Here is a 21,382-nt window from a genome sequence, read left to right on the forward strand (position 1 = left end):
TAGAAGGTACTTTCATGGTCAAGGACTGTACTGACTTACACATAGACATGAGACACAGGCTGCGTAAAATCAATTTGATCAGCTAACACAGAAAAACTGTAAAAGACAAAACACAACACAAGGACTGGTGAAAGATATAAGCAGGATGTGGGCTGGTGGAATTTGAGATACTGTGGTCACATGTCTCAAATGGGGTCATGTACATGCTCTCTGCTGAAAGAAGAGAAAGTACCTGCTATTCCGCCCACAACACACAGACATAATCTGTAGCTACATGCCAGGTTAAACTCTTTAGGGACAGTTTCGCACGGACACAGATTAAGCCTAGTCCTGGACTAAAAAGTTAATTGGAGAATTTCTAGATATGTTTTTTAGTCCAGGACTAAACTAGACTAGTCTTAATCCAAGTCTGGGATTAACCGGCTATTATCACCCATTTTCTGGATCATAGTAATGAAAGTGTCACGGCTCTCATCGTAATGAGGATTGGACCAAAGCGCAGCGTGGTAAGTGTTCATGATTTTATTTGGTCACAAAACACTTGAACAAAATAAACGAGGGAAAACCGAAACAGTTCTGTAAAGTGCATAAACTATACAGAAAACAACTACCCACAAAACACAAGTGTGAAAAAGGCTGCCTAGGTATGATTCCCAATCAGAGACAACGATAGACAGCTGTCCTTGATTGAGAACCATACCCGGCCAAAACATAGAAATAAAGAAACTAGAATGCAGACTCTAGTCACATCCTGGCCTAACCAAAATAGAGAATAAAAGCCTCTCTATGGCCAGGGCATGACAGAAAGAGTAAAGTCCACTGCTCTGCACAGTAAAATACAGTATACATACAGAGATACAGTAAGCCTATCAATGACCTGAATACTCTGTTCAGACTGTGCAAATGTGTGAAAAACACTTGGTGCTCCTTTAAGACAATTAGAAGATAGAATCAAAACGTCATGGGAAAGATCGTTGACGAATGTACACAGAAAGGGAAAGAGTGTGTGTGTGTGTGTGCGTTGTGCGTGCATGTGGTCTATGAGTGCACATGTGTGTTTGTGGACATGCAGAGGCACGCAGAGTGAGGCTGAGCAAACACATCCATCCCACACTCTGCGAGGGATCGGAATGTGCTGTTTACCTGAAGCTTCAGCATACCAGGCGAAAGAGATCAAAACAAGAGACACCACGAGGTTAACTCCCCTCGTAAAGTGCTGCTCCACACTAGGTATCTGATAATGACTCACTGTATTGCTTGATTGTTGATAGGGTTGCAAAACACGGCAGTCAACTGTAATGCAACTGCATTTCAATGGCCTTTTCCATTCATTTGGGATTGAGTCACATACCGATAGCTGGATCTCCATAATAGAGGACTTAGAAAATAGAGATATCCTGGAAATACACCACATTAAAAGATCTCTAGATGTCTGACAAACTATGATTTTGGAGTAAACTACCCCTTTAAAGTCATACTCCAGTCTCTTTTTCAGCTCATTTATCACCTGAACCTCGCATGGTTCACCAACTACTTCTCTGATAGAGTTCAGTGTGTCTCTTGTCTAGACCTCTGGCAGTCTCTATGGGGGTGCCAAAGGGTTCAATTCTTGGACCAACTCTCTTCTCTGTATACATCAATGATGTCGCTCTTGCTGCTGGTGAGTCTCTGATCCACCTCTACGCAGACGACACCATTCTGTATACTTCTGGCCCTTCTTTGGACACTGTGTTAACAACCCTCCAGGCAAGCTTCAATGCCATACAACTCTCCTTCTGTGGCCTCCAATTGCTCTTAAATACAAGTAAAACTAAATGCATGCTATTCAACCGATCACTGCCTGCACCTGCCCGCCTGTCCAACATCACTACTCTGGACGGCTCTGACTTAAAATACGTGGACAACTACAAATACCTAGGTGTCTGGTTAGACTGTAAACTCTCCTTCCAGACCCACATCAAACATCCCAATCCAAAGTTAAATCTAGAATTGGCTTCCTATTTCGCAACAAATCATCCTTCACTCATGCTGCCAAACATACCCTTGTAAAACTGACCATCCTACCAATCCTCGACTTCGGCGATGTCATTTACAAAATAGCCTCCAATACCCTACTCAACAAATTGGATGCAGTCTATCACAGGGCCATCCGTTTTGTCACCAAAGCCCCATATACTACCCACCATTGCGACCTGTACGCTCTCGTTGGCTGGTCCTCGCTTCATACTCGTCGCCAAACCCACTGGCTCCATGTCATCTACAAGACCCTGCTAGGTAAAGTCCCCCCTTATCTCAGCTCGCCGGTCACCATAGCATCACCCACCTGTAGCACGCGCTCCAGCAGGTATATGTCTCTGGTCACCCCCAAAACCAATTCTTTCTTTGGCCGCCTCTCCTTCCAGTTCTCTGCTGCCAATGACTGGAATGAATTACAAAATCTCTGAAACTGGAAACACTTATCTCCCTCACTAGCTTTAAGCACCAGCTGTCAGAGCAGCTCACAGATTACTGCACCTGTACATAGCCCATCTATAATTTAGCCCAAACAACTACTTCTTTATCTACTGTATTTATTTAATTTATTTAGCTCATTTGCACCCCATTATTTTTATTTCTACTTTGCACATTCTTCCACTGCAAATCTACCATTCCAGTGTTTTACTTGCTATATTGTATTTACTTTGCCACCATGGCCTTTTTTTTGCCTTTACCTCCCTTGGGACGGCAGGGTAGCCTAGTGGTTAGAGCGTTGGACTAGTAAGGTTGCAAGTTCAAACCCCTGAGCTGACAAGGTACAAATCTGTCGTTCTGCCCCTGAACAGAACGACAGGCCGTCATTGAAAATAAGAATTTGTTCTTAACTGACTTGCCTAGTTAAATAAAAGGTAAAATAAAAATAAATAAAATTTGCTCACATCGTATATAGACTTGTTTCTACTGTATTATTGACTGTGTTTGTTTTACTCCATGTGTAACTCTGTGTTGTTGTATGTGTCGAACTGCTTTGCTTTATCTTGGCCAGGTCGCAATTGTAAATGAGAACTTGTTCTCAACTTGCCTACCTGGTTAAATAAAGGTGAAAAAAAAAAAATGATTTACTTAACAAAAGGCCCATCTCAATAGGTGGTCCAGGTATCCTCATGACATAGCAAAAAGTTGAAGTTTGCAGCTGTGTCTAAAAAAAACTATTTTGCTCAAAAACATATTTTCTTTACCCTTTAATGTGCATACTTTACTGTATTTATACATGGGATATCACTTTTCAACAGTAAAATTTCAATGGACATCTTTAAGCTCTAAACAGCATTGCATGTGCCAGAGAGTTCCATTACCCCTAAACGTAAATGTAACGATGCAGCTGCAATGCCTTGCAGGGAAATGCCCTTCTCACTATACCATAACACGGTCCCTCTACCCTAGGCTAATAATAGCATCAATCACGGCCTGTTGAGCTCTGCTGGTTGTGGCAATACGGAGCATGGATGTCCCCACCGTCTCACCATGGGTTAGGGTTGCGCTGTCTCAGTGTCAACTTGTTGACACGGGCTTGGCAAAGGAACCGAATGACGATATATCACAGATTGGCCCTCTTAGAGACGCTTTAATGAAAGGAATAAAGAGGATACAGAGCATGGAGGGTTTTGGCTGGACGCCAGAGAAACAGACCAGGGAGTCCCATGCCTCTGTTCTGCACAAGTGTAATTGAAGGAGGTATATGTCTTGAAAGAGCCATTTGAGGAAACAAGTAAACAGAAAAGGGGTAGACTATACTTCAATTTGTTTGAATGATTGCATTACATTACAGGTGTTTCAGGATGCAGAAGGATACAGATTTGTCCAGGTGGATGCTGCTAAGATGCAGCTTCTGAGTCTTTGTTCTGTATGGAAGGACATCAGAGAAGAAAAACTGGAATCCTCCCCAAGGATGGAAGAAAACCAATCACTTTAGCCACACACTACTGACCTTGGCTTGTTCCGAGTATCGTACTGTGTTATGGCTAAATACTAGATTTCAGCATATTGTTGTTTTGTTTCTCTATGTTCTCATCCAAAATAATTTAAATGGCTATGGCCTGCTTTGTTGTCATGGATATTGCATAGGCTCTCTGATACCAATGGCTGTAAACTGCTTTTGAGTTTGGTTGGATAAGATGGAGTGTGCTTCACTTTGCAATGCAACAACCCTTCAAAAAACAACGGCACAATCATCTTCAGAGGTCTGCCCTTCAAAGTACAGTTACGATTCTGTCGATATCATTGTACTTCTAGTCATTTCCGATTAAAGATGACATGTAATGTTCCTTTAGCTTAGTCCTACATCCAGTACATAACATTCATAACACTACAGCAATGTGAAATGTCCAGATCCACCACAAAAGGTACAATATGCCAATGAGTTCAAATGACTACGCAATACACAGCACTATAGATTATATATAATGTAGTGCCCTGATATCGCTACCTATAAGGCATAGACCTAACGTCAGCATTAACTTCCTCATTCATAAGCGTTAGAGTTCAGTGATCTGCTGCTCTTGTGGAAGTACACTGCTATCAAGTCCTATCGAGGGCCCACATGCACCCACATAGGAAGTGTTGACAGCTGGTAGGGCTTCAACAAAGTGTCTCTTGCGTTAGCTGTCCCAGGCCACAGGCTGTTCCCATGGCAGACTGTTTAGAGCATACAGTAATTGGTTGAATCCAGGAAGTTTAAAGGTCATCATGAGAACTGGGGGACAAGGGCTTCATCGGATCAGTGATTCCTCCATAAAGAACATTACCTTTGATGTTGAAAATATAGTAAGTAAGATACTGGATCAGTACAACATAGTAATATAATAACCGAGAAAGAAAATACATTTGTTATTAGATATCCAAAACAGAGGAAACATGAAAAACAGAGAAAAGGGAAAGTGTGAAACCGGTTTTACATCATATGCCCCGTTTATTACAACGAGGTATTTGATTAGAAATATATTTAATATTTACTGATACCTTTGTAAGAGTGAAACACTAACACTTTGTTTGTTGAAATAATAAGAGCATGCAGTCTCAGGGTAGCAAGCCCATTTCAGAGGAAGTTGTGAGGAAGCGATAGCTGTAAAACGAACAAACAGAGGATGTCTAATGCAGACCCTCCCACAGTCAGGGTCCATCCGGACTGGAAACACTGTCGAATAGCTTGTTCTGTTCTGTGGGTGAAACAGGAAGTGTTTTGTAGGCTGGGAGTCTTGTGGGAGTCAGGAGACACGCCACACCGAATTAACGGAGGAAAAAAGGGTCAGCCTCAGCAAGAAAAGACCACATATGCTCCCTTATCAGCATAAAACGATTACAGGACATAAACATTATAATCCAACTGTGGCTTGATGGCTTTCGCGAGAACCTGATAAATCCTAGATTTAGATGAGTTTATCTCAGAGTAAGAGAGGTAAAGTAGGAGGGAACCTGTGTTAATCACCAGTGGCTATGTTCATAAAACAGCAAGAGGTCACGGTTTTCTGTTTTGTTTTAAACCAATTACAAGACTGAAAAGACATTGGCTGAGCCAAATATACCAAACAAGAGATACTTTTTTGTCAGCCACACAAAACTTCACTTCAGATTGATCTTTTTTGAAGCCATGACATAAGAGACAGCAAAACTTGAAGTTGATATGGAAATGAGACTGATGCCTCTTGACAAGCAAGTAGCTCTCTGTAAACACTTAGATTTGATTCACCATATAAAAAAGACAATACCCACCAGTTTCTCTCCTCAGTTAGAAAGAGGATCAAACAATTAACGGCACAAAATTGACTGGTGTCATTTGGAGCTGTTGCTCCGGGGCCATACGGTGATAACATTGATGTGGCCAAAGTGGAAGACCTCATATTTCAAGCGCCGTGTTAGAGATTTGAGTCAGCCTGTGGCCTGAGATGTGGGATGTAGGGCTCATAACTAAGAGGTCAGGAGTTCTAGCACAGAGTAACGGCTCTCGGTTACCCTGTAATACTCCCTTCCTATAGGAATGGCTGAAAGCTGAATTCATAGTTCACAGCCACAGAACTGCAATAGTATGTCAGTCCTTTAGGACATAAATAAGAGCCTCATTAAATTGATTCTTACGAGGCTCGGAAAAGGGTAGTAATGGTCCAGCGGACAATCACGGCTGTTTTAACCTGTTTTCCCTATTCCTGCCGCTAGATTAGGGAAGAAGAGATTCATCAACAGACCAGAGAAGCATGAATCTACACTATGGCGTCAGTAAACGTAGGTTTGGGCACACTTCACAGGGATCACCTTGCTGTAATATTCCTGTTGTCCTCTTCCTCTCTCCTTCTGATCAGCTCTCCCCCAGTCTGTTGTGACACCATGGGAAGTTGTGACATGTGCACCCTCTTCATTCTCATTGGTCAAATCCTCTTTTTTACTTACTGCGTTCTAATCTTTCCGACTTTGGATTAAAGCAAAGTCTAGCACTGGTCCTATAAGTACCTCCTCTTCCATCCTCTACTTTCACCTGGCTCGATTTGGCAGTGGGGCGGTAACCTGCGCCATGCGGTGTCACCTGAAGGACGGGGTCAGAACTTGGTGACCTGGGGGTGATGACGTAGAATGAGAAGGATAAAATCGGATAAGCCCATCCGGTTATCCCGCATGCTACCAGGACCGGCTTACCCTTCAATGGTGAAAGAAGCATCCAATTGGATCAGTGCCAGCGCTTGGATAATTGCGGGGCCCTGATTGGATGACCAGCGGTGGCTCAAAGAGGGTGGTTTTATTGGATGGCCACCTGTGAAAAGAGCCTCTCAGAGCCAGAGAATGAGCTGCGAGACTAGCTGCGCACGTGTGAGTCTGTGCACTTGACCTGACTGAGAAATCTTGGAAAGTACAGGCACTAGGGAGCAAAGGTGCTAATGTTACACTAACACGCCATCCTTGGACATATCAAAACTCTACTATGGACCTTATGGTTGAGAATATGGGCAAACATACATACATCTTCACTGTTTTTACCATGGTAACAAACCGCACCTACCTTGGTCAAAGCTAGTCTCTCAACACAGTGGATATAGAGGAGGGTATTCAAGGCAACAATCTTATTGATTAGTGATGAGCTCCTCCAAGCGTGACAGGTGCTTGGGAACCTAACCCGCTTGTGTTACTTAGCAGAACTCAGCTGGGTCAGCCAGGCAGAAAGCTAAACCCCTGACAGGCAAACATTGCAGAACTAGCCTAGAACCAAAAGGTTACTTTGGAAACCAAACATTTAACCTTAATCAGGGCTGAGTCAATTTCCATTTCAAATAAGTAATGCAAATGTAAAGATATTCTGTTACTGGAAATGCCTAACTTTATTTCCCTCGTAATTACGTTTAGTTTTTTTGTGTGTCATTGTAAACACAATGAGGTATCGTCTACTACCAGGACCAAACAATTGTGTTGAAATAGTTGAAGTAGCTAATTACACCAAAGTACTGTAGGCCTAATGATCGGGGTTTGATATATAAACACTGAGCATGTGATTAGGCCAATAGATATGATACCATACATTCAAACAACTCTTGCTCTGGCACGGTGTAGTCTCAGTTTCTGTCACTACTACAATGTGTTGCCTTAGGAGGTACACAAACAGCGTGTCTTTTCATGTTGTCCAAGATTTCATGTAGGTCTTTCATATGGCTTTAGCTTCAAACAAACTAGCAAGCAAAAAACAAATAAACACACACACATTGGATTGCCCTTGACAGTCTGTGCCCACTGTTTAACTCTATACCATAGAGACAGTCACTCTAACCACCATAAAGTTGAAGGTAGCTTATGTACAAATGCACACACTGCCATGCACACACAAACATATGGTGGAAGGCCCTGCAGAATGAAGGGCCTGGAAGAAACATGAAGGAGAAAAAAGGACACAATAACAAACTTCTTTTAATGTAACAATATGCACCATTCAAGTGAACCTCACAACTACCGTTAGAGTTGGATGCTCCTTCGTCCTTGTACAGCCATATCTACAGACATTGTAGTGAATGCAATGCATTTCTTTTGATGACATATGATGGTTATTACTTCAAATAAAGAAAGAGCAACATGTGTTGGGTAACCCCACCGTTTCAATGGTTGGCAGGTGAAAGAGAGAGAAACAACAAGCTCCTCTCCTATGAAATGTTTTGAACATAGTTCAGAAGAGTATACTGCCGCTGTGAGGATGGTGGGGCCATATCCTCGGGAAACCACAATGACAAAAAGATCAACTTTGCACTATCACACTCCAGCTTGTGCCACTTTCCAGTGCTTGTCCCTACACACAACTCTGATGTGTGAGTCTATTTTTCTAAGAGTTCCTTTTCTCTGTAGAGACCCATCCACCCAAAAGGTTTCAGTAGAGGAAACATCATCTTCTGGTTATGTTCTCTCCCACCATTAACAGAAGGCTAACCCGCAATACCACTTTCACACTTACAGTAAACACGATCCTGCTGACAAAATGACCAGCATGGTAGGGGACATAAGAGGTCAACAGGGACTAACCTATACACTGTTCAAACACAAGGTCGTAGACAAAGAAATAAGTGTGCCGCATTGTAAAAACTGTCTTGTGTAGGTGCCAGTACTATGGCCACAGGCCACTCCATAAGGCTGATATTCTTGCGAGCAGTTAAAATGTAGGGGCTGTCAAGAGCTGTAAATTAGACAGTAGAATCCTCTCTGGTTACGTCCCATGGTCTTGATTCATGGGGAGCAGCATGGCTCGATTCCAGTGGGATACCCATGGAAGGTGTGTGGTGAATAAGTCCAGGTTGCAACTTAAAACTAAAATGCCTTGCCCTCGACCAAGGCATTCTCTCCCTATTTCAGGATGTTTTCTTCTGTATGGTGCCAAATGAACACAACCTTGTTTTGAAGGAGTATTCTGTGATTTTGTTGACCAACTCTTCAGAATCAGTCAAGAAGCTGTTTGTTTACATGTCCTCGTCTATGTAGGTTAAATCATTTAACTGACTTGCCAGTTAAATAAAATACATATTTGTACTTGGTCTTTTACCAAATAGGGCTATGTTCTGTATACCACCCCTACCTTGTCACAACACAACTGATTGGCTCAAATGCATTAAGGAAAGAAATTCCACAAATTAACTTTTAACAAGGCACATCTGTTAAATGAAATGCATTCCAGGTGAAGTTGGTTGAGAGAATGCCAAGAGTGTGCAAAGCTGTCATCAAGGCAGTCGCTAGTTTGAAATATAAAATATTTGGATTTGTTAAACACTTTTTTGTTTACTACATGATTCAATGTGTGTTATTTCATCATTTTGATATCTTCACTATTATTCTACAATGTAGAAAATAAGAAAAATTAAGAAAAACCCTTGAATGAGTAGGTGTCCAAACTTTCGACTGGTACTGTACATGAGTCCAAAATGAGAACCGTTTAATCCCCAGCAGTATTATAATTGCACTACCAACTCAGTGGAGATCATAGGAGTTTTACGTAAGAATAACATTTTCACCATTGCATGTTGTTTTAGAAATACCCATGCCGCATAGTGTACAGAACAAAACTGTGTGTGGGCCACGCATGTACAGTATACCGTCTTCCCTCAGGAAGAAAAACACGATGTAGGAGTCATTTGGCAAGAAGAGCAAGTGAGGTATGCAGGTCTGTAAACAGAACTCATGGTGGTGTGACTGACCGACAGAGGAGCACCGTGGCCTCCACTCTTTCTGTATATGTGACAGTGGGCGGGGCTGCCACCATGTATAGTAAGGCCCACTGAGCTTTGACTTTGTTTACCAATGGCTGTGGCTCAGATACTGAACTCATGAATGACAAGAACACTCAAGCTCTATAAGTTGAGTTGACAACAACAGGAGGGGACATCTTTGCCAGGGGTTAGATCTGTGTATGCAAAGGAGAACATTTGCTACATGCTGTTGTGAAACTCATCCTACACTAAACAAAAATATAAACTCAATATGCAACAATTTCAAAGATTTAACTTAAAAAAATATTTTTACTTTGTTTTCCCCTAAGCAACAGATAACTCCAATTAGGGGAGGGGTTACTCCAAAGATTTTACTTTGTTAGTTAATATAAGGATATCAGTCAATTGATAAATTCATTAGGCCCTAATCTAGGGATTTCACATGACTGGGTATACAGATATACATCTGTAGGTCACAGTCAGATACCTTAAAAAATAGGAGTGTGTATCAGAAAACCAGTCAGTATCTGGTGTGACCAGATACTGGCCTTTGCATAGAGTTGATCAGGCTGTTGATTGTCCCACTCCTTTTCAATGGCTGTGCGAAGTTTCTGGATATTGGTGGGAACTGGAACGCGCTGTCGTACACGTCGATCCAAAGCATCCCAAACATGCTCAACGGGTGACATGTCTGGTGAGTATGTGGGCCATGGAAGACAAGGGACATTTTCAGCTTCTAGGAATTGTGTACAGATCCTTGCGACATGGGGCCGTGCATTATCATGCCGAAACATGAGGTGATGGCGGAGGAGGAATGGCAAGGATGGGCCTCAGAATTTCGTCACGGTATCTCTGTGTATTAAAACTGCAATTGTGTTTGTTATCCATAGCTTATGCCTGCCCATACCATAACCCCACCGCCACCATGGGGCACTCTGTTCACAACGTTGACATCAGAAAACCGCTCGCCCACGCAACGCCATCTGCCCGGTACAGTTGAAGAACACACTTCTCCAGCGTGCCAGTGGCCAACGAAGGTGAGCATTAAACCACTGATGTCGGTTACGTTTATACTTTTGTTCAGCACATAATATTACTCACTTTTCAGAAGATGTGACACTAGATAACTTGAACTGAAAGCAATAAAGACTGCAGCAACTATTACTTTGGAGGAACAGTACTCCTTACCTCAGCCTAAACCACAAAACCATAGGCAATACAATGTAAGGCAAACAACGTTGACCTGACATGAAGCAACGTGTTGCTCAACTGGTTAGTTCACACACATATCTGAGGAAGCTGTGCTGTTTACATGTCTTTCCCGTGCCTTTAGATAGAGTAGGCCTACTGTAAACATTTAATTCCACACCCAAAACATTTGCAATACAATGGCATGCACTAGCTCGTCTGACTCTGGGGAAGTAGATTAAGGGCCTCATTGACAAAATCACAAAGTATCCCTTTAAAAAGCAGCCAGGGGCTATGCACACACAAGCAGTTGATTTGTTGTGCACAGCCTATGCTGACTACACAGTTTTCTGTTCCTAAAAAGGAACTAACCCCAGGACTAACTCCCGACACAGTAGCAATGGGTATCATTTCCCTTAGCAACTAGATGAAAACATACACTGAGCATACAAAACATTAAGACAGACTGACCGGGTGAAATTATGATCTCTTATTAACGTCACTTGTTAAATCCATTTCAAATCAGGTTAGATCAAGGGGAGGAGACAAGTTAAAGAAGGATTTTTAAGCCTTGAGACAGGGATTGTGTATGTGTGCAATGTGCAAAAATAAATAAATGGAAGTGCCTATGAACGGGCTAGGGTAGTAGGTGCCAGGCGTAACGGTTTGTGTCGAGAACTGCAACACTGCTGGGTTTTTCCACACTCAACAGTTTCCTGTGTGGATCAAGAATGGTTCACCACCCAAAGGCCATCTAGCCAACTTGAAACAACTGTGGGAAGCATTGGAGTCAACATGGGCCAGCATCCCTGTGGAACGCTTTCGACACGTTGTAGAGTCCATGCCGCGATGAATTGAGGCGGTTTTGAGGGCAAAAAAGGGGGGGTGCAAATCAATATTAGGATGGTGTTCCTAATGTTTGGTACACTCAGTGTATTTCTCCATAGTTTAGATGTGCTCTAATGAGGGAACCACAGAGGGAACATGTCAACATGTAAGGCAACACGTGTGCATACGTGTATGACGTGACAAGTGCTTTGGCTTAAACACAAATACCAAAGAAAAACTTTGGCATTTGGTAGACCACCTTGACTTACACCCAGCAGCAGAGGAGATGGAGTTCACCTGCAGTAGGCTAGTCTGGATCAGGTCTAGCAGACTGTGTGAGGATGATAATGAATCACACAAGTGCATAATGCACTTTTTTTAATAATAATAATTATTTGTGGGGTGATTATATTTGTTGTTACTCACAAGTGTGTTATTTGCATATCCCAACTCCCCCGTGAGTCACCCGCAGGGAGTGGGTCACTATTTTCTAGTGCCCCTAGAGCAATTAGGGTCAAGTGCCTTGCTCAAGGGCAATGAGTCAGATTTTTCGCCTTGTCTGCCTTGAGATTCAAACCAGTGACCTTTCAGTTACTGGACAAACGCTTTAACCTTGAGGCTACCCACCTCGTTTGAGTGTGATTGATGTTGTTTAGATATAGAATTTCTCAAAATCAAATGGTTAAAAAGCAGAAGACTTACAGGACTGATATTCAGAGTAAAAAAAAAAGAAGCATGTTTTTCAAAGCTAGTCACGCAATGTAAACTTTCTGCCCTAGACTAGGCTTACATTTTAAGGGTTGTCTTTTCACCTTGGACGGCAGGATGTTAAAAGCTGTTCAAGGAAATGGAGGATCACTCCCTTTAACGGGTAGAATAAAAAAAACAGTAAAAAACATTCTGGGAGCTTACCACTATAAATTACCAGGAAGTTGGCTGAAAAAACACTTTTAACATGTCATGAGTTTACACACGTTCACACCCAATTCCATCCCTGCTCCTTTTAAATTGGCAATGGTGAATAACTTTTTTTGTCAACTGCATAACCTACCAACTAAACACAGTGAAAATACACCACACCTGATTTACCTTGGAGTAATATGCCATCTGCTGGTTGGTTGATACAAATATTTACTCTGGAGCTATAAAATGTATTTAGACTCAAATTCAACTATTTCAAATTGTCAACTTGCATAACATAATTTTACATTACAGGAAAAAAATATTTAAAAAGAATACACACCATTTTTTGGGGGGATTGCAACTATTGTTTTCAATGTCTTAGCCAACATTTGATTGTCGTATACACTTAAAAGAGACTTACACCAAGGAATTACAAAAGCTAAAATACCTCTCTAAAACACGTCTTTACTTTAAAAACCATAGACTGCTGCAATTGTACGTGTTAATTAAAACCATCAAATCCGTTAAAGTTATAAAAGGCATCAATATCCTGTAAATACTTCAGCTCCCATTACTACCTCAACATAGCTGAAGAAAGGGGAACAGTCAGCATGACTAGTTAGGATCTTTGGCACTTTAAATCACCACACACAATAATAAAATGTCTGACTATTCTCTCTAGATGTCTACATTGAGCCACTGTATTCACCAGCAGTCACCATCTTCCATGTCTTGGATCTAGGTTATCACATAGCAGCATATTGTTCTTTCCATGTTTTAGACTATACCGGTCAATGTCTTTCTTCCCATGGCCAATGACTCCACAAGTAATTAGAATACTGTAACTATGTCCGCAGGGAGGATAACTCAAAGCCGTCTCCTTTTGTCTATTCAGTGTTATCAACACTCTTACGGTCTCTCAGTAAGTGGCTTCGTCCATGTTGTCGTCACTGTCCCCTCCAAACTCCTCTCCATTGTCAAAGTAAGACATGATGTAGTCGGTATCCTGGAACACAGATGATGATGATGATTATTGAGCTATGCAAGGAGGAATGATAGCCTACCAAGTGAACAATGGCTCCCCGGTCCACTGGCTTGTCAACATCTTTTTCATTTTTCCACTTGTCTGTGGCTCCTTAGTATAGTAGCTAGCTAGTTTGATTTGCGCTGTTTTTAGCATGTTTGACATAGCTATTCAACCATACATTAGAGGAAGAAGGCATCTTACTTCATCTAAATATTCCTCCTTTGTGAACTTGTATAACATTTCTGTCAGTATTCTTTTGGGGAGATTAATCTAGCAAAACACCGTAGAAAACTTATGGCCTGCATAAATACAGATGTGTCTGTCACAAACTCAATGGCACGGGAAACTTTGAAGGCCGGACCCAGTTGATAGAATGTGGCAAGACAGACAGGAAGAGCGGACAGAAGATTAAAAAGGACAACCTGAACCAATCTCCATGCATAGCCATGGTGACTTACAGAAGATATGCATCTCATCAGGGTATTAGCTGTTGGCCAATGTGCCCGGCAATATCTTTATTTTCATCTTTTATTGACCAAAAGATGGCTGTTACCAGCTAACAAACTTGTGATTAGAAGGTGAGGATTTTACAGAGCCTAAACACACCTTAGACACCATTTATGCACCTTTTTTTATTTTGTAAATAGCTTTTAAGTAGCTATTACGATAAATTTGCGTTGTTAGCATTAGCTTTACTCACCAACCATTATCTTCACTGGCATTTCACAATATATTTTACGACTAAATATCTGACCGTAACAATCAGATTCAAAGTGGAACAAGGTATAAAATGTGACGGACCTCATCAGTCGCCATTACCCCTTACCTCTTCAAAGTCTTCCTCATAGTCCTCTTCATCTGCCTGTTCTTCTTCCTCATTCGTCTTCTTTTTCTCCTCGTCCTGCTCTTCCTCAGAGTTCACCGCCTCTTCTTTCTTTTCAAGAGTCTGAAGAGTGTGTTTCCAAGAAACATCAAAACCAGGGCAGGGTACATGCATATTAGCCCCTAATTAGGAGTAACTAAAAGGTTTGTATTTCTGATCTCTAGTCTCCTTTTGAAGAAAGGTTAGTCGTTTCTGTAATATCCTACCTCTAGCTTGGTGAGAATCTCCTCTTTTCCTACAAGAGGTTTCTTTGTCCGTTTAACTTGAGGTGTGGGTCCTAGAAGACAAGAATGGAACATGAAGGTTAGCTTAAAAGTAATTCAATAAAAAAAGCAGAACTGACGTGGCAACAAATGGAGCAGGACAGAAGCATGGCCGTAACTAAACTCAGCAAAAAAAGAAATGTCCCTTTTTCAGGACCCTGTCATTCAAAGATAATTCAATAAAAATTCAAATAACTTCACAGATCTTCATTGTGAAGGGTTTAAACACTGTGTCCCATGCTTGTTCAATGAACCATAAACAATTAATGAACATGCACCTGTGGAACGGTCGTTAAGACACTAACAGCTTACAGACGGTAGGCAATTAAGGTCACAGTTATGAAAACTTAGGATACCAAAGAGGCCTTTCTACTGACTCTGAAAAACACCAAAAGAAAGATGCCCAGGGTCCCTGCTCATCTGCGTGAATGTGCTATAGGCATGCTGCAAGGAGGCATGAGGACTGCAAATGTGGCCAGGACAATAAATTGCATTGTCCGTGCTGTGAGACGCCCAAGACAGCGCTACAGGGAGACAGGATGGACAGTTGATCGTCCTCGCAGTGGCAGACCAAGTGTAACAACACCTGCACAGGATCGGTACATCCAAATTTGAGACCTTTGGTTCCAACCTCTGTTTCTTGTGAGATGCAGAGTAGGTAAATGGATAATCTTTGCATCTGTGGTTCCCAACGTGAAGCATGGAGGTGGTGGTGTGATGGTGCATTGCTGGTTACACTGTTGGTGATTTCTTTAGAATTCAAGGCAGACTTAACTAGCATGGCTACCACAGCATTCTGCAGCGATACGCCATCCCATCTGGTTTGCGCTTAGTGGGACTATAATTTGCTCTACAATGACCCAAAACACACCTCCAGGCTATGTAAGGGCTATTTGACCAAGAATGAGAGTGATGGAGTGATGCATCCGATGACCTGGCCTCCACAATCACCTGACCACAACCCAATTGAGATGGTTTGGGACGAGTTGGACTGCAGAGTGAAGGAAAAGGAGCCAACAAGTGCTCAGCATATGTGGGAACTCCTTCAAGACTGCTGGAAAAGCATTCCTCATGAAGCTGGTTGAGAGAATGCCAAGAGTGTGCAAAGCTGTCATCAAGGCAAAGGGTGGCTACTTTGAAGAATCTCAAATATATTTTGATTTGTTCTTTTTTAGTTGCTACATGATTCCATGTGTTATTCTACAATGTAGAAAAGAGCAAAAATAAAGAAAACCCCTTGAATGAGCAGGTGTGTCCAAACTTTTGGCTGGTACTGTATGTTTTCGTGTATACAGTGAGGCAAAAAAGTATTTAGTCAGCCACCAACTGTGCAAATTCTCCCACTTAAAAAGATGAGAGAGGCCTGTAATTTTCATCATAGGTACACTTCAACTATGACAGACAGAATTAGAAAGAAAAATCCAGAAAATCACATTGTAGGATTTTAAATGTATTTATTTGCAAATTATGGTGGAAAAGAAGTATTTGGTCTGTAACAAAAGTTTCTCTCAATACTTTGTTACATACCCTTTGTTGGCAATGACAGAGGTCAAACGTTTTCTGTAAGTCTTCACAAGGTTTTCACACACTGTTGCTGGTATTTGGCCCATTCCTCCATGCAGATCTCCTCTAGAGCAGTGATGTTTTGGGGCTGTTGCTGGGCAACACTGACTTTCAACTCCCTCCAAAGATTTTCTATGGGGTTGAGATCTGGAGACTGGCTAGGCAACTCCAGGATCTTGAAATGCTTCTTACGAAGCCACTCCTTTGTTGCCCGTGCGGTGTGTTTGGGATCATTGTCATGCTGAAAGACCCAGCCACGTTTCATCTTCAATGCCCTTGCTGATGGAAGGTTTTCACTCAAAATCTCACATTTACATGGCCCTATTCATTCTTTCCTTTACACGGATCAGTCGTCCTTGTCCCTTTGCAGAAAAACAGCCCCAAAGCATGATGTTTCCACCCCCATGCTTCACAGTAGGTATGGTGTTCTTTGGATGCAACTCAGCATTCTTTGTCCTCCAAACACGACGAGTTGAGTTTTTACCAAAAAGTTATATTTTGGTTTCATCTGACCATATGACATTCTCCCAATCTTCTTCTGGATCATCCAAATGCTCTCTAGCAAACTTCAGACTGGCCTGGACATGTACTGGCTTAAGCAGGGGGACACGTCCGGCACTGCAGGATTTGAGTCCCTGGCGGCGTAGTGTGTTACTGATGGTAGGCTTTGTTACTTTGGTCCCAGCTCTCTGCAGGTCATTCACTATGTCCCCCCCGTGTGGTTCTGCTCACCGTTCTTGTGATCATTTTGACCCCACGGGGTGAGATCTTGCGTGGAGCCCCAGATCGAGGGAGATTATCAGTGGTCTTGTATGTCTTCCATTTCCTAATAATTGCTCCCACAGTTGATTTCTTCAAACCAAGCTGCTTACCTATTGCAGATTCAGTCTTCCCAGCCTGGTGCAGGTCTACAATTTTGTTTCTGGTGTCCTTTGACAGCTCTTTGGTCTTGGCCATAGTGGAGTTTGGAGTGTGACTGTTTGAGGTTGTGGACAGGTGTCTTTTATACTGATAACAAGTTCAAACAGGTGCCATTAATACAGATAATGAGTGGAGGACAGAGGAGCCTCTTAAAGAAGAAGTTACAGGTCTGTGAGAGCCAGAAATCTTGCTTGTTTGTAGGTGACCAAATACTTATTTTCCACCATAATTTGCAAATAAATTCATAAAAAATTCTACAATGTGATTTTCTGGATTTTTTTCTTCTTCTAATTTTGTCTGTCATAGTTGAAGTGTACCTATGATGAAAATTACAGGCCTCTCATCTTTTTAAGTGGGAGAACTTGCACAATTGGTGGCTGACTAAATACTTTTTTGCCCCACTGTATGTGTGTGTATATATATATATATATATATATTTTTTTTTGTACACAAAGAAAATCAATTACAGGTCAACATCTAAATATTGCTCCCAGCGTTGATCAAAGCGCAGAACAGTTATATTTTTGATCTGACAGAGTTCTAATTGCGCCTGCCTCTTTGCGAATGAGTGGAATCAAGAACAGTTGTTTGTTGGTTATGTTAGCCTGCGTTCCCCAGATTTGCCTTTTTAGCAGCATTTTCACCACTCTCTCAAAAGGCTAACTCCACCCTCTCGCACCACAGGCCGGCTCAAGTAGGCAACAAGAACTGTTGCTGACAGTGTGTTTGCGCGATACCAGACAAAATTATTAAAATTATTACTATTTTAAAAACGTCCCGCGACTCCTGACGTGTCTACAGGCATCCCCCAAACAAACAAAAACGGACTCACAACTGGTAAATAGTACCAGTTGACAAACAACTGGTAAATAGTCGCTTATGTCAGTCAGGTGGCTAGAAATGTATTGAAATGTATAGAAATGCAATAAATAAGTTTCAACTTAAAAACAAAATTCTTACAGACGTCACATAACTCAAAACCTGGTTAGGGACTTGACAGGAGGTTGGAATCAGTTCAATCGTGGCATATGTCTCACAAGGAATTCACAAACCAAAGTAAGTAGCTAAGTAAATTAAATTTCACTGAGTATCTGAGAAAAAAATCTCAATTGAAAACAATACATGGCTTTCCACACACAAGTCCTTGAGATAAAGCACTCACTTTTACCCCGAGGTTGTCTCACTTTAACGCAAAGCTCTTTAGGCAATCTGCTCCAGTCTGAAACAGAACCATAAAAAAAGAGAAACACGTTACCATAGAAAATACGCATTGCATAAAACACACCAGAAATGCATCACATTCAAAGTATGAGGAATAATGACACCACAGCACAAGATTATAAATCAGATTAGTTCAGACAAGAAATTGACTGTCTGGCACCATCAACTGGACATATACCAAAACTGCATCAAAAGAAAATACCAGAAATAGGACAGACCCAGGCTAGGCTAGGGGTGCCACTGAAGAATACTAGCAGTAGGAAAGTGGTACAGGGATCAAAATAGTTCATAAAAGAGACAACTGTTCTGTGATCAGTTGAGGGCAGATTCTTACAGTCTGTAATTCCACAAACCAGCCCCAGCCAATCATCACTCACCTGGGCTCCACTCGATGGTGCTGTCCTTGGGCTCTCCGCTCTGGTACTTATCAGAGTAGCGATCGACATCTACATGGGAAACAGCAGCAAGATTATAACTAACAATTTCCTATTCATATAATACCAACCAGGGAAAATTGTAGAACACAACTACAAAACCTTCTATACCATTTGTCTGACATAACAGCCGCCATAACTGGGCACTTTTTTTTACAAGCATTCAACAATACAATTATTGTGAATGCTCTAATAGAACAGTTTGATTTAAATATTTACATGCCTTGCCCTTACAATCTGGTTTACATGTTAATCAGGCTACTAATTACAGCAATTATATAATCTTTGGGAAGCCTATTTAATTATGACAAAAAATATTATTTCACTTCATTCACACCAATGACGTAACAAATGCTTGCAACATTCTTTAAAAGTTTACCAATACTATTAACCACACAACTTTGGAAGCTAGCTCAATCATGGTTAATAACATTCTATGATTTCTCCACCCCTTAAACTGAGACTCTGCGATATGACGTTGCCACGAGCAGCACCGCAGTTGAGCGCAATATAAGACGATGTACTCACCGAATATCATAGAGTATCTGTGCATGTGCACTTCAATTGCTACAACATGATAACTATCGGACCAAAATGGCAGAACAGTTTAGCCTCACGCTTAGTTGTTGCTGAAATCATCCTGATATTGCCATTTACTCTACCTCTTTTGGGAGCAGCCCGTCTGATGTAGAAAGGCAGGGTCTTGGTGGCGGCCCTCAGCTCCTGTTTCAGAGCAAGCATGTACTCCACCTCCTCTCCTGTCTGTAGGGGCACAGGCTGGACTGGCATGGGCTGAGGTTAAGGAGAGGGAACAGATCAGGAGACTGGGTTGCTATCGCACCATAACACTAGCACTAAGCAAACATGTTACTAGATTTAAATTACTATACAGTATTTAATAATACTGCAAACTGTTTAAAGGATGGTAGGCTATATAATGTGTCTAAACCAGACAGTGTCCATACAAATCATACTGTACATGTACCTCAGAGAGAAAATTGCCTTGAAGAGAAAAAGAAAACATTTACGCATTACATTACTAGCAATATTAGATAAGTCATTATTTTAATTTTGTGATGCTCAAGAGCACTATAAGCAATTGTGGCAAGGTGAGTCCAGTCTGTGTTACAAGCCCTGACTCCATGTGCACACTCACAGGGAAGAGGGGTGAGGGCTTAAAGGTGGTGGGGGGCAGGCTGTCCCCCCTTCCTATGCCCACATCCTCCAGGTTGAAGGTCATCTGTCCCCTTCCACGACCCCTGCCTCTTCCAGCCATGGGGATTGGTATGTTGCTAAATGCTGAAAGAATCGTGGGAGAAAAAAAATCAGATAGAGGTAGCCAAACAAATACACATAGCAACCAGTATTGTGGATATCTAACTCGCATTTGGGAGTGGGCTCCCAACACTAGGCTCCCAATTTACCTTTGTTTACAGATAACTAGTAACATTAACTAGCTAACTTTGGGTAGATACCGTTCGTTAGGTAGCTAGCACTCAATTACAGCATGGAAGTTCATACAAAATAAGAAAGCTAGCTAGCTATCGCACTTCACCCTGGCTCTACTGACTCTTCTGTATCGTTTTGGAATCTGGAAAGTTAATATCACACATGATTACACCAAATCCTTAGCCTTAAGTAAAATATATAGCTACAGTAGTTAGCTATGATATTTGAACTGCCGGCCAGTTACCTCTCCAGTGCAGCATTGTGCTTGTTTGCATAGCCTGCTAGCTATTATTGTCTGGCATTCAAGCAAACTATGTTTCGTAGCTGTTCTATGACATTATACTTTTTCACGTAGCTACGTGTCAGTTGAGATCGTAAAATATAGAGCCAAGCCCTGAAACGTACAGTATAAAAACCAAGCCCAACAGAATCGAACCCAAATGTCTTATTTTTTCCCCCAAAACCAAATATCTTGAATGGCTAGCTAACTTAGTAGTAACGTTAGAAATGCTGCAGTCTGCAGAGCCCAAACCAGATCCACTGGCTTGATAGCGATGTAGCCAACGTTTGCTAGCTGACGATTACGCTTGCAGGCTGAGCGTTCTAATAAACTACAGTGCAGGTTATAATACGTATGTTGTTTTTCCTCTTGACACATACATAGCTTATTATACCTTAGAATATGAAAATTGATTTCCGAGTAGGCCCACACGTGCACAGACAGCCGGATGTTTTCAACTGGAGTCCACGTGTGTTCCGTCGGCATTTGAATGTCTCAGGAAACACATTCTGTGCGCAATAGTTCCACCCTACTGTCTGTACTAAAATAATAAATTGTTACTTTAATCTAGCATAATACAGTTTCCCCACAAAAAAAAAAATGTGGTAGCGTTTTGTAGCAGTTGTTCATTTATTAATTATTCTGTCTGAGCTATAAGGAAAAACGGCTCACAACATATTCGTGCTCCCCACTGCCACCATGCAGCACCACTATACCTTACGTTTTA

The 21,382-nt window shown here is 41.7% G+C and overlaps 1 protein-coding gene and 1 long non-coding RNA gene across 4 annotated transcripts; one reads left to right on the top strand and one right to left on the bottom strand.

The window, feature by feature from the left end:
• The first annotated feature begins 138 nt into the window (after positions 1 to 138).
• LOC109903566 (uncharacterized) lies at positions 139 to 4,300 on the top strand. The gene is made up of 2 exons (XR_002257051.2): positions 139 to 506; positions 3,806 to 4,300. It is a non-coding gene; the product is annotated as an uncharacterized LOC109903566 (long non-coding RNA).
• Positions 4,301 to 7,897: 3,597 nt separating this feature from the next.
• Positions 7,898 to 21,182, bottom strand: LOC109904434 (DNA-directed RNA polymerase III subunit RPC7-like). Of its 3 annotated transcripts, none has more exons than XM_031788685.1 (8): positions 21,050 to 21,182; positions 20,083 to 20,225; positions 19,589 to 19,718; positions 18,870 to 18,938; positions 18,434 to 18,490; positions 14,731 to 14,801; positions 14,468 to 14,587; positions 7,898 to 13,620 (listed from the first exon to the last, which is right to left on the bottom strand). In XM_031788685.1, the coding sequence occupies exons 2-8, from the start codon at positions 20,200 to 20,202 to the stop codon at positions 13,534 to 13,536; spliced, it is 654 nt and encodes a 217-aa protein (XP_031644545.1). In that variant the 5' UTR covers positions 20,203 to 20,225; positions 21,050 to 21,182; the 3' UTR covers positions 7,898 to 13,533. The 3 variants fall into 3 exon arrangements, with proteins under 3 accessions (XP_031644545.1, XP_031644544.1, XP_031644546.1); XM_031788684.1 differs by lacking the exon at positions 21,050 to 21,182 and adding an exon at positions 20,620 to 20,742; XM_031788686.1 differs by lacking the exons at positions 20,083 to 20,225; positions 21,050 to 21,182 and adding an exon at positions 19,912 to 20,074.
• Between the last annotated feature and the right edge of the window lie 200 nt (positions 21,183 to 21,382).

The sequence above is a fragment of the Oncorhynchus kisutch genome, linkage group LG14 (assembly GCF_002021735.2).
Source record: "Oncorhynchus kisutch isolate 150728-3 linkage group LG14, Okis_V2, whole genome shotgun sequence".
NCBI lineage: Eukaryota > Metazoa > Chordata > Actinopteri > Salmoniformes > Salmonidae > Oncorhynchus > Oncorhynchus kisutch.